Genomic DNA, 13,765 nt, shown 5'->3' on the forward strand with positions numbered 1-13,765 from the left:
TGGATCTGCCCTGGCTACCAGCTGTTGGCCTTCTAGTGCAGTGGTTCTCAGAGCTTTAGCCTGCATCAGATTCACTTGGAGGACTTGTTAATTGATGGGCCTCACCTCTAGATTTCTGATTCAGAAGTTCTGGGGTTGGGCCTGAGAATATGCATTTCTAAGAAGTTTGCAGATGATACTGATGCTCAAGTTCAGCATTTCCAAACCTATTTTATTTTTTGACTCATGGAACTCTTTAGACATTAATATATAATTTCACAATCACCTACATGAATTTTTCAATCATGTTATAATTTCCTAAGTTTTACATGTTTTAAAGAAGGGCTTTAAGTTCAAAAATTTGTATCTGCATAATGATAAACATTGTGGTCATCCAGAGCCTTGCTACTCAAAATGTGGTCTGTGAACCAGCATACCTAGGAGCTTGTCAGAAATGCAGACTCTCAGGCTCTACCTCAGACCTAACGAGTCAGAATCTGAACTTGAACAGTAGTCCCAGGTGTGCACATTACAATGTAAGAAACACTGATGTAGAACTGACATTAAATCCAATCTGAATAATATTCAAAACAAATAAGCATTTTAATTTTTGATGTTTAAAAAGTGGCATGTTTCATTTACTTTTATTCTCTTTCATATGAGAAAAAGCATGATTTCATATAAGAGAAAGCATATATCAAATTTGGTTTGGGAACCAAGTGCTGAAATTTAATGAAATTAATAATACAAAAATGGACAAAATTTCATTCATGACCTGATATTTGGAAATACTACTTTTTGCATATACAACTGCCTTATTTTTATAATTTTTAGGAAGTAATAGATTTCTGACTGTTAATTGTAATGACCTCTCTGCAAATAATGTTAATGTGTGTGGAGAGTGTTTTTGCCTCAAAGTAAAAGCTTACTTGGATATATTTTTTGTTACATTTGTTATTTTTCTCTTTTTTTTGGAAGTGATAGTAGAAATATCTTTCATCCGATAATTACAATTTAGGGATCTGGAGAAGATTATCTTGAGACATATTTGCAAAATTGTTACTTTAAAATTTTCTTATAACTTGTTTTTCAATATCATTGTTCATTATATCTCTTTTCTTTAAACGATTGTCTATGAGGATAATAATCTATCTTTTAGGGTTTTGAAGGTCAGAGTTTTATATGTATAAACCTCAAAAAGTGCCTGGCACATAGGATGTTTTACATAAGTGATGATATCAACCCCATCCTTCTCTTCCTCTTTGTTGTCTTCTTGCTCTTCCTCATTATCATTGTTACAATCCATAGCAAGCTCAGGATAGAGTTTAATTATCTACTCTGTGAAGCCAGGGGCAGACTGGACTCAATGTCTTAGTCTGCTCAGGCTGCTATAATAAAGTATAATAGACTAGGTAGCTTAAACAATAGATATTTATTTCTCACAGTTCTGGACGCTGGGAAGTCTAAGATAAAAAAGGTTCAAGACAATTAGGTTCCTGGTGAGGGCTATCTTCCTGGCTTTCAGAGGACTGCCTTCTCACTATGTCCTTGGGCTCCAGCTTTTAACGTAGATTCAGTCGAACAAAATCAAGCATCTTTGCGAAATCTTCAATATGTTATATTTAAAGGCTGAATTTTGAAGGTAGCACAAAAAGTGGGAAGGAATATGGGTTTCCTTCCCATACTTCTTCTAATAGGTAGAAGCCACAAACCACTTCAACCTATTAGATGTGTGACTTTGTGCAAGTTTCTTAACCTTGGAGCCTACATTTTCCCATGTATAAAATGGGAATAAAAGGTACTGGGTATTTGTTGGGTGGACTAAATAAAGTTATGTGAAAGTAGATACTGGTTTGTACTGGTTCTTTTCTCCTTCCTCTTGTCACAACAAAACAGCTCTTATTATGTTTTTATTTAATATTATTTTACATATTTTTAACTTAACCCTATTTTTGGATCCTCTTGACTTTTTGTTTGATTATTTTAGTAATCTTTGGGTGAGCTAAAAATTAATGTACAAAGACCTCATGTATTATATTTACTGGGGTATGGATTGAGGGTTGCTGGAGAAGGTCTGAGTTTCCTTTGTGTTTCCTTCTTTTACATAAAAGAAGTTTCTTCATCTTTTGCCATAAAATATATCAGCAATGTTATCTTCATTGGTTGCCATTTTAGACTTTAGGGGTGGAAAGAATAAATCTTTTACTTTTGCAGCCTAAGAATTTATATCTGCTAAGTGGAAAATTAAAGGATAGGAATTTGATTTGACTCCTTGTTCAGTGCTCTTTCTACCATATTATACTTTCATTTAAATGAAATAAAAGTATTTTCACCTAAATGGAGAACACAGTTTGATGATTTTGGTTATCAACATGATAATATTGATACAAAATTTTATCACATATATTTTACTTTTTTGAACAGGTAATACATATACAGAGTACTAAAGGTAAGTACAAGTAAGTCTCCCTTAGCCCCACCCCTAGCCATAGCAGGCCACAACTGCTCAGTGGATATGTTCCATATATTCCTCTGTTGGTTTGCTCAAGTGGCAGTGTAATATGTAAACTTTTATGTACTTTGCTTTTTCCACTTAAAAATGTGGGTTAGGGCTGGGCACAGTGGCTCACGCCTGCAATCGCAGCACTTTGGGAGGCCGAGGTAGGCGGATCACCTGAGGTCGGGAGTTCGAGACCAGCCTGACCAACATGGAGAAACCTCGTCTCTACTAAAAATACAAAACGGTGTGGTGGCGCATGCCTGTAATCCCAGCTACTTGGGAGGCTGAGGCAGGAGAATCACTTGAACCCGGGAGGCGGAGGTTGCAGTGAGCCAAGATTGTGCCATTGCACTCCAGCCTGGGCAATAAGAGCAAAACTTCGTGTCAAAAAAAAAAAAAAAGTGGGCTAGGTGCAGTAGCTCATGCCTGTAATCTCAGCACTTTGGAAGGCTGAGGCGAAAGGATAACTTGAGGCTAGGAGTTTGAGACCAGCCTGGTCAACATAGTGAGACCCCATCTCTAAAATAATAAATAAATAAATAAATAAAATAATAAAAGCCTGTTGTGGTGGTGTACATCTGTAGTCCCAGCTACTTGGGAGGTTGAAGCAGGAGGATTGTGGAGCCCAAGAGTTCAAGATTACAGTGAGCTATGATTGTCTCTAAAAAACAATATAAATGAATAAAACAAAATACATAAATAAAATTTTTTTAAAGTGAAAAGTAATATATTGTAAATTACATGTATTTGCTTCTCAGAGCTCGATGACTATTTCTCTTTTCTCTCAGCTCTCATGAATTGATTGGTTGTTTTTTTTTTAAGACACGCTCTGCTGCCAGGCTGTAGTGCAGTGGCATGAACACAGCTCACTGCAGCCTTGACCTCCCTAGCTCAAGCTATCATTCCTTCTTAGCCACCCAGGTATCTGGGACTATGGGCAGGCACCACCATGCCTGGCTAATTTTTAAATTTTTGTGGAGATGTTGCTCAGGCTGGTCTCAAACTCCTGGTCTCAAGTGATCCTCCTGCCTAGGCCTCCCAGAGTATTGGGATTATTTATAGGCATGAGCCATGGTGCCTAGCTAATTAACCTATTTATTAACTCAATGTCTTAGCCCATGTGTGCTGCTATAACAAAACGCCACAAATTGGATAACTTATAAACAATAGAAATTTATTTCTCAAATTTCTGAAGGCTGGGAAGTCCACATCTAGGTGGTGGCAGGTTCATTGACGGTGAGGGCTGCTGTTTCTGCTTTTAAGATTGTACTTTGTTGCTGCACCTTCTAAAGGAGATGGATGCTGTGTTCTCATGGTGGAAGGGATGGAAAGGTTGAATGCTGTGTGAAGCCTTGATTATAAAGTCCTTCCCATTCATGAGGAAGGAGCCCTCAGGACCCAATCACCTTCTAAAGGTCCTACCTCATCATACTGTTTCATTGGGGACTATGTTTCAACATGAATTTTGGAGGGACACAAATAGTCAAACCATAGCACACATTAACAAGTGGTTATTGAACACTATGGTCAGGCACTATTCTAGGACCTGGGAATGGAGGAGTGAACAAGATAGAAGAAAACCATCTTTTTGGCAGGTGATTATGATAAGGGTAAAAATAAGGCCTCTGATAGCCCAAAAGAGGGAGAAATGAATTTCTTCAGATATAATCAGAGAAAGCTTTCAGGAAAAAGTGGTATTTTATGTGGAATTTAAGTGTGGTAGAAGCTCAACGGAAGAATAGGGAAGAAATGGTACTCTAGCACAAATGTACTGGAATTATTTTGGTTTTGTTTCAATTTCGTGTATCTATTGGTGCTTGACAGTTCTATGTTCAAGGTTAACATTTGCTTGAAATTTTGGAAAATTGATTCCTTTTGTAAATAAATTCTGTTTCTTTATCTTAAAAATCATTTTGTGCTCACCGTCAAATTTTTTTCTGTTTTTTTTCTTTGAACTAGATAGGAAAACAGGATTTTTGTGGGTAATTTTTACCTATTTGGTCTTTTTAAAAAAGTTATGAGTTTTCTTTTACTTTTTTTCTTATAATTTCATGTGTTGTTATAATTAGCTATTATTTGTTGCATTGTCATCGTGTGCTTACAGTAGAGGTTCTCAACCTTAGCTGCAGTGGAATCACATGAAGAGCTTTAGAAATGCTGATGGTTGGGCCCCACTTGGTTCTGGGGTGTGGCCTGGACAGCAGGATTTTCAAAAGCTCCTCATTCAGGCAATTCTGCTTTGCGGCCAAGGTTGAGAAGCCATTGGCTTAAAGCATTTCAGAGGTAACTGAAACATGTTTTCTGCTTTTGGAAAGTAGAGTGGTGGGATAAATCTGTCATTTCAAATCTCTTGCTTAGAATAAAGCTGATTAGAATTGCCATGGTTGAATGAAGTCCTTGAGTTTGTTAAAGCACTTTGACTAAGGCATAAATGGAATTAAGTAAAGCGCATATATGCATAGTATAATTTTAAGAACTTTAAATTCCTGTATGCCTTGGGGAAGGGACAAAAGTTCTTGTTTTGAACTCTGTACAGATCAGTCATTTGACTTATTATTTAAGTCAAAAACTAACAAATTTGTTTTTAGAATCTAGTATAGTTAGGTGAAGCTTGTTTTTAAAGTCTTGTTGACTTTGTCACCTACTTTCAATGTAATAAGTATTCTGTTACTGTAAAGGGGATCTTTGTTTACTCCAGTAACAAGATGTTGGACAAAAAATGTGTAAACTCAAATAGTTACTTCCCTGAGGTTTCAGAGAGCCTCCAGAAAGAAACTGAACTAAACTTTATGCTACTCCTTTCTTTTATTCTGAGAAGTGATCCAGTCTGTTTCCAGCTTGGCATTGGGAGCTGAGATCAGTTTAGAGATGTTTTACTGTGAATTCACTGTTTGAAGTATTGCAGATTCCCAGAATATGGCCATATGTTGCGGCATGTACTGCAGTAGGGTTGCAAACTTCTCATATGTCTATATATTATGTTAGCATGGGGTCTGAAAATAGGGGAGCTTAATGAATAGAATAATTAGAATTGGGTTTAAAGTCTAAGTTTTCTATTTCTAAGCCATGTTACCTTGATTTATTTAACTTATCTAGCGTTAGTTTCTTTTTCTGGAAAATAGGGAGAAATGATACCTAAATTTAAAGTTTGTTAATGAAATAAAATATTTAAAATGCTTAATAGAATGCCTACCTACAGTTGGTCTGCAATAAATAAAAGTTCCCCGTTTTGATATTGAATTATACTAGACAATCATTTTAGTAAAAATGATACCTGAGAACAAATAAAACCCTAAATTTTCTTTAATATTGAAACATTAATAATAATGAATATTTGGGGTGATATAGGAGTCACATTTTATGTAGCTGAATGTTGGATGTTTCTGAATTTCTGATAAACTTGACAATCTAATAAAGGTGTTGATATTATACCTTTGCTTATCATAATAGGTTTTATTATTTTTCATTGTGTTTATAGATACTTTACAAGAACTGAAGGATTCTTACAATATGAAGGAGAAATTAGAAAGTTGATAGTACAGACTGAACAATATGGTATTGTTAGGGCATAAATGCCTACGTTCATATATTTACAATGAAAATACAAGCAAAGTGTACTATAGGCCATGTTGAGATGTAGCCAGATCAAATTAGTTCATTCATTATTGCATTCCTCTGTGTGCCTGAATAAAATCATCATAATAATGACCCCATCCGTTTTCTGTCCTTCAAAACTGTTCTCATTTTTTAAGGCACAATTCAAGATGTGGTTTACTTTATTAAGTTGTCCCCCATAATCCTTTATATAGGAATCACTTCTCTGCATTCTGTCAACATGTGACCTCTACCCCGCCTGGCACTTTTCACTGTCTCATATTAAAAGCAGTGTTTCAGGCATTGGGTTGAAGGTTGTGTGGGTTTCTAAATAAGACACTCTGGCATTGACATTAGAAGGATCTTCATTTTAATCTCTGTGTTGTAATTTTCTTTGTAAAGATACACAAAATAATTTGTCCTTTCTAAGCTCAACTTATCTGTAAGATGGGGATAAAAGCTTCTACCTTACAGGTTTGTTGAAAGGTTAAATGGTATAATATAAATGCCTAAGATAGTAAGTGTTCAATAAATGGTAGTGAATATTGTTATTGCTGTTATTGTTTGTGTATAGTATATTATTTATTGAATATACATGTGACACGTGACTTAATAAAACTTCTTCCCCTAGACTATGCATTCTTTCAGGATAGGAAAGCATCACTTGGCATTTTGCGTAAGGTTTAATAAACCGATTAACAGTTATTTGTTGATTGAACACATTAACTTTCACCTTGACTTTTAAAAAGAATAGTCTTGGCATATATGAAAAAAAATTCAAAAAAGTTTTTTCTAAATGACCTTGTTTTAAAATCACTGCAGGTACCTTGTTATCCCATAACTTTGGTATCCTGAAATCTGAGGATTCCACCAAGATAATATGATAAGAACTTTCAGTGATTTGGGGCCATATCCTACTTAGACTAATGTGGAATTTCCAGATTTCCTGAGAGCTTGGTACAGCAGCACACACTGCTTGCTAATCAGCACAGGCAATAATGCCATCTCTGCCTCAAGAAGGAGGTAGGGAAATTGACTTAACTATGTTACAAAATATGGAGGTGTTATACATCATTACTGTTAATATTTTTAAAGTATTAAAAATTAATTGGGGACTTTTTAAAGTACCAGGATTTATAATTTTACCTTGGTGTGGGGTGGGGGTGGTATTTGTGTTGTCTGGTATAGATTTTTGTTATTTCAGTGTTATCTGATTATTTTACATTTTTTTAAAGTTATTCAGGGACCCTCTCCCCTGGATTTGAATACAGAATTACCTTATCAAAGCACAATGAAAAGGAAAGTCAGAAAGAAGAAAAAGAAGGGAACCATTACAGCAAATGTTGCCGGGACAAAGTTTGAAATTGGTAGGTTTCCTTAGAAGCAATCATGGGATTCTCTTAATTGCTGGAAAAACTGATTTGGTGTTAAAAACAATGTAGAAATCCAAAGAGATAGCTTATCTTTTATATAATGGATTTTTAAATGCCTTCTATAAAATTTCTAACATATTAGAAGGATTCTTTTTCAGTGTGGTAGAGGATGATATCCTTAAAAAGATCCCAACTGATTTCTAAAATTTCAGTTCAAACACTTAATATGATTAGACAGCTTAGCTGAAAAAAAGGGACTTGGCATTGTATTTTTCTTTGAAGTTTAATTTTGTCAGCTCTTCAAGCTGTGAATTTCATAATAAGATAGGTTTATATATGACTGACCTGACAAATTTGAATTTATGAATGTAAAGAAAAAATGGATCTTTCCAATATTCATATATAACCTGAATGTTCCTAGCCTCATGGGTTTGTGTATACATAAATACCCAAATTTAAGTAACACATTACATTCTTCCTTCTTTTTTTTTTTTTTTTTTGAGGCGGAGTTTCTGTAGCCCAGGCTGGAGTGCAGTGGCGCAATCTCGGCTCACTGCAAACTCCGTCTCCCGGGTTCACGCCATTCTCCTACCTCAGTCTCGTGAGTAGCTGGGACTACAAGCGCCCGCCACCACACCTGGCTAATTTTTTGTATTTTTAGTAGGGACGGGGTTTCACTGTGTTAGCCAGGATGGTCTCTATCTCCTGACCTCGTTATCCGCCCACCTTGGACTCCCAAAGTGCTGGGATTACAGGCGTGAGCCACCGTGCCCAGCCTACGTTCCTTCTAAACGTAACTGCCAGGAGTTCCATTTATCTCACTAAAGTCTTCCCAGGTATCTTTGAGATGCTGCAGGCAGTGTCTCTCATATACTCAGGAACAGTTGTACTCCTGACATGCTCTTCTGAATTTGTTACTGTTTTCTGCTTGTGAGCCAGGTAAGGAATAGTCTGTGTTGCTATTGCCCTTGCTCTCAACATGAGCTGTAGGTGGCACAGCAGCTGGTGAGTCCTCAGGATGCCAAAGCTGCATGGTGGTCTGTGACAGATGAGAGAGGAATGTTCCTTTCCCCAACTCTTGGGATTGTACACTGTCACCTGGGACTACACCATTCTGTTAAGACTCAGGATTCTGTTGGAAGCCAAAAATTACCTGAAGTCTTCTGGTTATCTTTATTCTGCACTTGAAATTCAGTGGAAGAAAAATGCCAATATGTTAATTGTAAAATCTAGATTGGAGAGGAACACATGAATAGTTTGTACTAAAAAGGAAACGTTCCTCTGAGCATAAACGTTTTCAGTAGGATTAGAGGGTTGGGAGCAGTGGAGAACCAAATCCAAATCTCTCCTGTGAATATTGCTTCATTATTTCACGTCCTAAGTAAACATAGATGAGTTGATTTTAAGTACTAAAAATAATTTGAACTAGGGAGGTGGAAAGTATGGCATAGGTGTGATGATCAGGGGATATTTTTACTTTTGCTCTTTTGTACCTAGCCGAAGGTCATAAAAAAAGCTATAAAAAGTACATTTTCCTGAGTAGACATATTGTCTCAGCTGTGTGCGTTTTCCTTGTGCCATAAATAATCACTAAACCCTTTGGCAGTTTTGTGTACCTGTTAAACCTGAGAAGATCGAAAGGAAGGATTTTTGGGTGCAACCGAAAAACAGTTCTCAGTTACTACTGAGAATAATTTGGCCCTAGATAAAACTGTTGTAACTAAAAATAAGGTTAGGCTGTAACTAATATTTTTCAAATGAAATACTATGAACTAAAGTTTATATAGAAAAATGTTTCTGCAATGAATATATTTCAGAAGTATTTTAATTTTGGTTTAACTTAACTGTTTACTTGCAGTTCGTTTAGTAATAGATGAAATGGGATTTATGAAAACTCCAGATGAGGATGAAACAAGTAATCTTATATGGTGTGATTCTGCTGTTCAGCAGGAGAAAATTTCAGAGCTGCAAAATTATCAGGTAGGAAATTAATCATGACCAGTTAGTGGTATGAGGAAAGTTATATGGATTCCACATAACTTTTTTAGATAGGTTCTTAATCTGTTGCCTTATTACATTTCAGTTCTTACTCACCTGAATAGCCTGTTTTGTTGCTATCCAGTTGTATTGGCTCTTTGCATGAAGCCTGCATCTTTTGCAGACTTAAGTTTTAACCTCTTTCTATCTTTAGGGAAGAATCAATAGAAAAACCTCTTCTGGTTGGGCGCGGTGGCTGACACCTGTAATCCCAGCATTTTGGGAGGCCAAGACGGGTGGATCACGAGGTCAAGAGATTGAGACCTTCCCTGGCCAACATAGTGAAACCCCGTCTCTACTAAAAATACAAAAATTAGCTGGGTATGGTGGCACATGCCTGTAGTTCCAGCTACTCAGGAGGCTGAGGCAGGAGAATTGCTTAAACCCGGGAGGTGGAGACTACAGTGAGCTGAGATCGGGCCACTGCACTACAGCTTGGTGACAGCAAGACTCCATCTCAAAAAACAAACAACAACAACCAAAAAAAAAAAAAAAAAAAAAAAAAACCTCTTCCTAAGATGGTGCTTTAAAGATGTAGAGTAGATTGCATAGGGAGACCAGGATGCAGAAATACTTGTGGTGTCAGCTATATGTAATCTGATTTCATTCTTTTATTTTTAGAACATAATACAAACTTATATTCAGAAGAAAATAGACCTCAAACTAAAAAGCCAAATATAAGGAATTCTAGAGAGTTGACAGTTTGTATAGACCTTGTTCATTTATTAGTTTAGAAGGTAATATAAAATTGACTGTAGTGAACAAATAAGTCATTTTCGCCAGTGCTTATGTCTGTGAATATAGTGAATCTAGAATAACAAAAGTAATTTGGATATTGAATTATCACTATTCAACCTAGAAAATTATAACTTTACTATATATGTAGATATTCTTTTGTGTTTTCTTTAAAATTTTGCAGTTTTATTCTCTGATTACCATACTCTTTAATTCTACAAATTCACTGTAGGTCATTTAACGTTAAATCTTCTAGATTAATAATTGGCAGTTTATTAAAACATAAAACTCAAAGGATGGATAGAATTGTATTGTCGTATACATGAATATAATTAATACGCTGAGAATATTAATATTTACCTTTTTATTTTCCAGAGGATCAACCATTTTCCAGGAATGGGGGAGATCTGTAGGAAGGATTTCTTAGCAAGAAATATGACCAAGTAATCTTTATTTTCTTGTAATGGAGAAGACCTGTTCAAATTTATACCATAACTACTGTAGTGCTATCTTTCACAAGGTTACATTGATTTGAAATGATACTTAGATGAGAGTGATAGAATCTTGGAGCTAGAAAGGTCTTAGAAGGTCTCTGGTTCCAGTCTTCCATTTTGCAGAGGAGGTAAATGAGGGTCAGAGAAATGAATATCTTGCACAAGCTCAAGCAAATTGTTAATAGCAGAGGTGGATCAGAATCAGTCTCCAGAATCTCAGGCCTCTTTACTGCAACTTGTTGCCTCTTTAGTAACAGAGTTTTTCATTTAAATGTAAGAGGTTATCTGTATATGTCATTTAAGAGATACTTGTTTATTTTCAGTCAAATTTTGCAGGAACTAATTTGTTGCATTATAAGCTGTGTGTGTGTGTGTGTGTGTGTGTTTGTGTGTGTCTTCATATTGGTGATTGAGCATTTAATATGTGCCAGGGATTGTACTAGGTACATGTATGCACACACTTACTCAAAGACACATGTATATATGCTCACCCAGGGATACACATGCACAGATATTTATCTCTGCAACCAATATTTAGAGTAACAATCTACTTTCATGGAAAAGCTGATAATGAGTACCCCGGTCTTTTACTTAATAAACTGAAAAATTTTTATGCAGTTTATATTCCTGTTGACTAGGGTTTTTTGCCTTTTTTTTAGCTTAAGAAAGTTGAGTGATAAACTGAGAATTTTTTAAAAAAAGAAGACAATTCACAGAGATTTAGTAAACTTTCTGACTCTAAAAAATGGTAGTATAAAAGGTAATCCAAAACTGTTCCCTATGGGTGATAATTTGTAAAGAAGCAATATAAATAGTATTTGCCTGAATAATTCCCTGCTCCCTACTCCCATCCCTGAGGCAGAGTTATTGACTCCTTCTACATGTTACCTTGCCTTATATGCCTTTAGTGTACCTATCACACTGTTTAATATTAATAGCCTATCTATATATTCCTTGGGAGCAGAGATGATACTAATTTATCTTACTATCTCCAGTACCTAGCACAGAGTGTGTACTCTAAAAAAAAATGTTTTTGATGTACTAATATGTAAATTAGTGCATATTAGGGCAAGGTTGTTTTTTTTTTTCACTGATGTATCCATAGTCCAGAATAGTGTCTAACACTTAATAGGTGCTCAGTAGATATTTGTTGAATGAATGAATCAATGAATAAGTAAATGAAGGAATGGAGAAAATTTAAATCTTTGTGGCAAATATCAGTAGCCCAGAGAAAGAAAATATATGCAAGTTTGAATAGAAATTATTTTTCCTATTATGTCCAATTTACAGAATGATCAAGTCTCGGCCTCTGGATTATACCTTTGTTCCTCGAACGTGGATCTTTCCTGCTGAATATACTCAATTCCAAAATTATGTGAAAGAATTGAAGAAAAAACGGAAGCAGAAAACTTTTATAGTGAAACCAGCTAATGGTGCAATGGGTCATGGGTAGGTTTGCTTTTATTTGGAATATATAAAAATAAAAAAAAATTTGGGAGTGGGGAGAATAAATGTGCATAATTACTCATGGGTGAGTACCAATATGAAAAAATAACGAAAGAGGTTTCTAACTATTGTAGTTTTTGAACCAAATATTTAATGATCTCTATTCTTTTAAACTCTCCCACAGGCTTCAGTAATTCAATTAAAAATTTAATCAGCAGGTTGTGAGGCTTTAAAAGGAGATAACAAAATATAAGAGGAAAAAGCTATTCTCTGTTTTTTTCTAAAACATAAAACTCACATTTATAATAATTTCAATAGGCTTGGAGAGTAAAATCAGTTGCTACAGTAGAGCTAAAACTGACTTGGAGAAAGAAATGAAAAGGGAGTTATTCTTTTCATAGCTAGAAATCTTGAAGGAAAATACATATCTTCTTTGCCTTTAAATAAGTTTTTTCTTTATGTATCCATGGTAATTGGATTAAAAATGAGTAGAACACATTTTAAACTGAAGTTCCAAGAGCTAGACATGTTAACTGAGAATAGAATGTGTAAGTAATACTGCACTGCCAATCATATAAAAGTATAGCATGTACAATTACACACAGTACATAATACTTAATAATGAAAATAAATGACTGTTACTGGTTTATGTATTTACTATTAAAAAAGAATGTGCAAGTAATATTCTTGTTTCCTTTTGCTTACTTATGTTAGTTTTCTGCAATGTACTTTTTCAAAGAAAATGTGGCTGAGGCTGCTTTTAATAAAATACACTTGGCCGGGCGCGGTGGCTCACACCTATAATCCCAGCACTTTGGGAGGCCGAGGCGGGTGGATCACGAGGACAGGAGATCGAGACCATCCTGGCTAACACGGTGAAGCCCCATCTCTACTAAAAATACAAAAAATTAGCTGGGCATGGTGGCGGGCGCCTGCAGTCCCAGCTACTCAGGAGGCTGAGGCAGGAGAATGGTGTGAACCTGGGAGGCGGATCTTGCAGTGAGCCAAGATCGAGCCACTGCACTCCAGCCTGGGCGACAGTGCGAGACTCTGTCAAAAAAAAATACATGAGTCATTTTAATTTAAAATGCTATAGGAAAAAAGATATTTGGAAATATAGCTACCAGGTAAATTATTGTTCAAAATTTTTCTTTTGACTTTTAATCATAACTTAATAATCCAATCATACATTATTTGCAAATGTGGTTTGGTAATTTTAAACTAATAGTATTAGTGGGAATTTTATACCAATTGCTTAATGCTGAGTTGGCTGTCTCTGTGTTAGCATTAAAGGAATGTTTCTGATGGTAAAGAATTGATTTTCACATTTTTCTCAATTTTAATGTTAAAAATTTAATATTAAAATATCTATATTTATATACTTATATTTGATATTAAAACATACATAATCTTTTAATTTATTTTGATGGCAATATAAACAAATAGCTGGAAAAGCAGATAACTGAAAGGGCATTATGTGTTCGCATGGTTTATCTCATGTAATGCAGTAGTACATAGGTAAAGAACACCTCTCTCATCTATTGAATTGTATCTGTTTCCTTGCTAATCTGTCTTGTTATTTTGTCCATTATTGAAAGTGGACTATT

The 13,765-nt window shown here is 35.4% G+C and overlaps 1 protein-coding gene across 7 annotated transcripts in view; it reads left to right on the forward strand.

Annotated features, from left to right (window-relative positions):
• TTLL7 (tubulin tyrosine ligase like 7) overlaps nucleotides 1-13,765 on the forward strand; it is a 134,152-nt gene that overhangs the window by 39,873 nt on the left and 80,514 nt on the right. For 3 of the 7 annotated variants that reach the window (XR_010130611.1, XM_019021637.4, XM_019021666.4), the window contains exons 2-6: nucleotides 6,896-7,096; nucleotides 7,309-7,440; nucleotides 9,305-9,426; nucleotides 10,594-10,661; nucleotides 12,003-12,161. Coding sequence is in view for 6 of the 7 variants with exons in the window: in XM_019021637.4 (XP_018877182.2) it covers nucleotides 7,072-7,096; nucleotides 7,309-7,440; nucleotides 9,305-9,426; nucleotides 10,594-10,661; nucleotides 12,003-12,161 (506 nt within the window). In the remaining variant the exon portion in view is untranslated. Of the gene's footprint in view, nucleotides 1-2,403; nucleotides 2,429-6,895; nucleotides 7,097-7,308; nucleotides 7,441-9,304; nucleotides 9,427-10,593; nucleotides 10,662-12,002; nucleotides 12,162-13,765 lie in introns of all 7 variants that reach the window. The other 4 variants (XM_055351257.2, XM_055351250.2, XM_019021691.4 and 1 more) reach the window with 2 other exon arrangements.

This window comes from Gorilla gorilla, chromosome 1, assembly GCF_029281585.2.
Source record: "Gorilla gorilla gorilla isolate KB3781 chromosome 1, NHGRI_mGorGor1-v2.1_pri, whole genome shotgun sequence".
Lineage (NCBI taxonomy): Eukaryota > Metazoa > Chordata > Mammalia > Primates > Hominidae > Gorilla > Gorilla gorilla.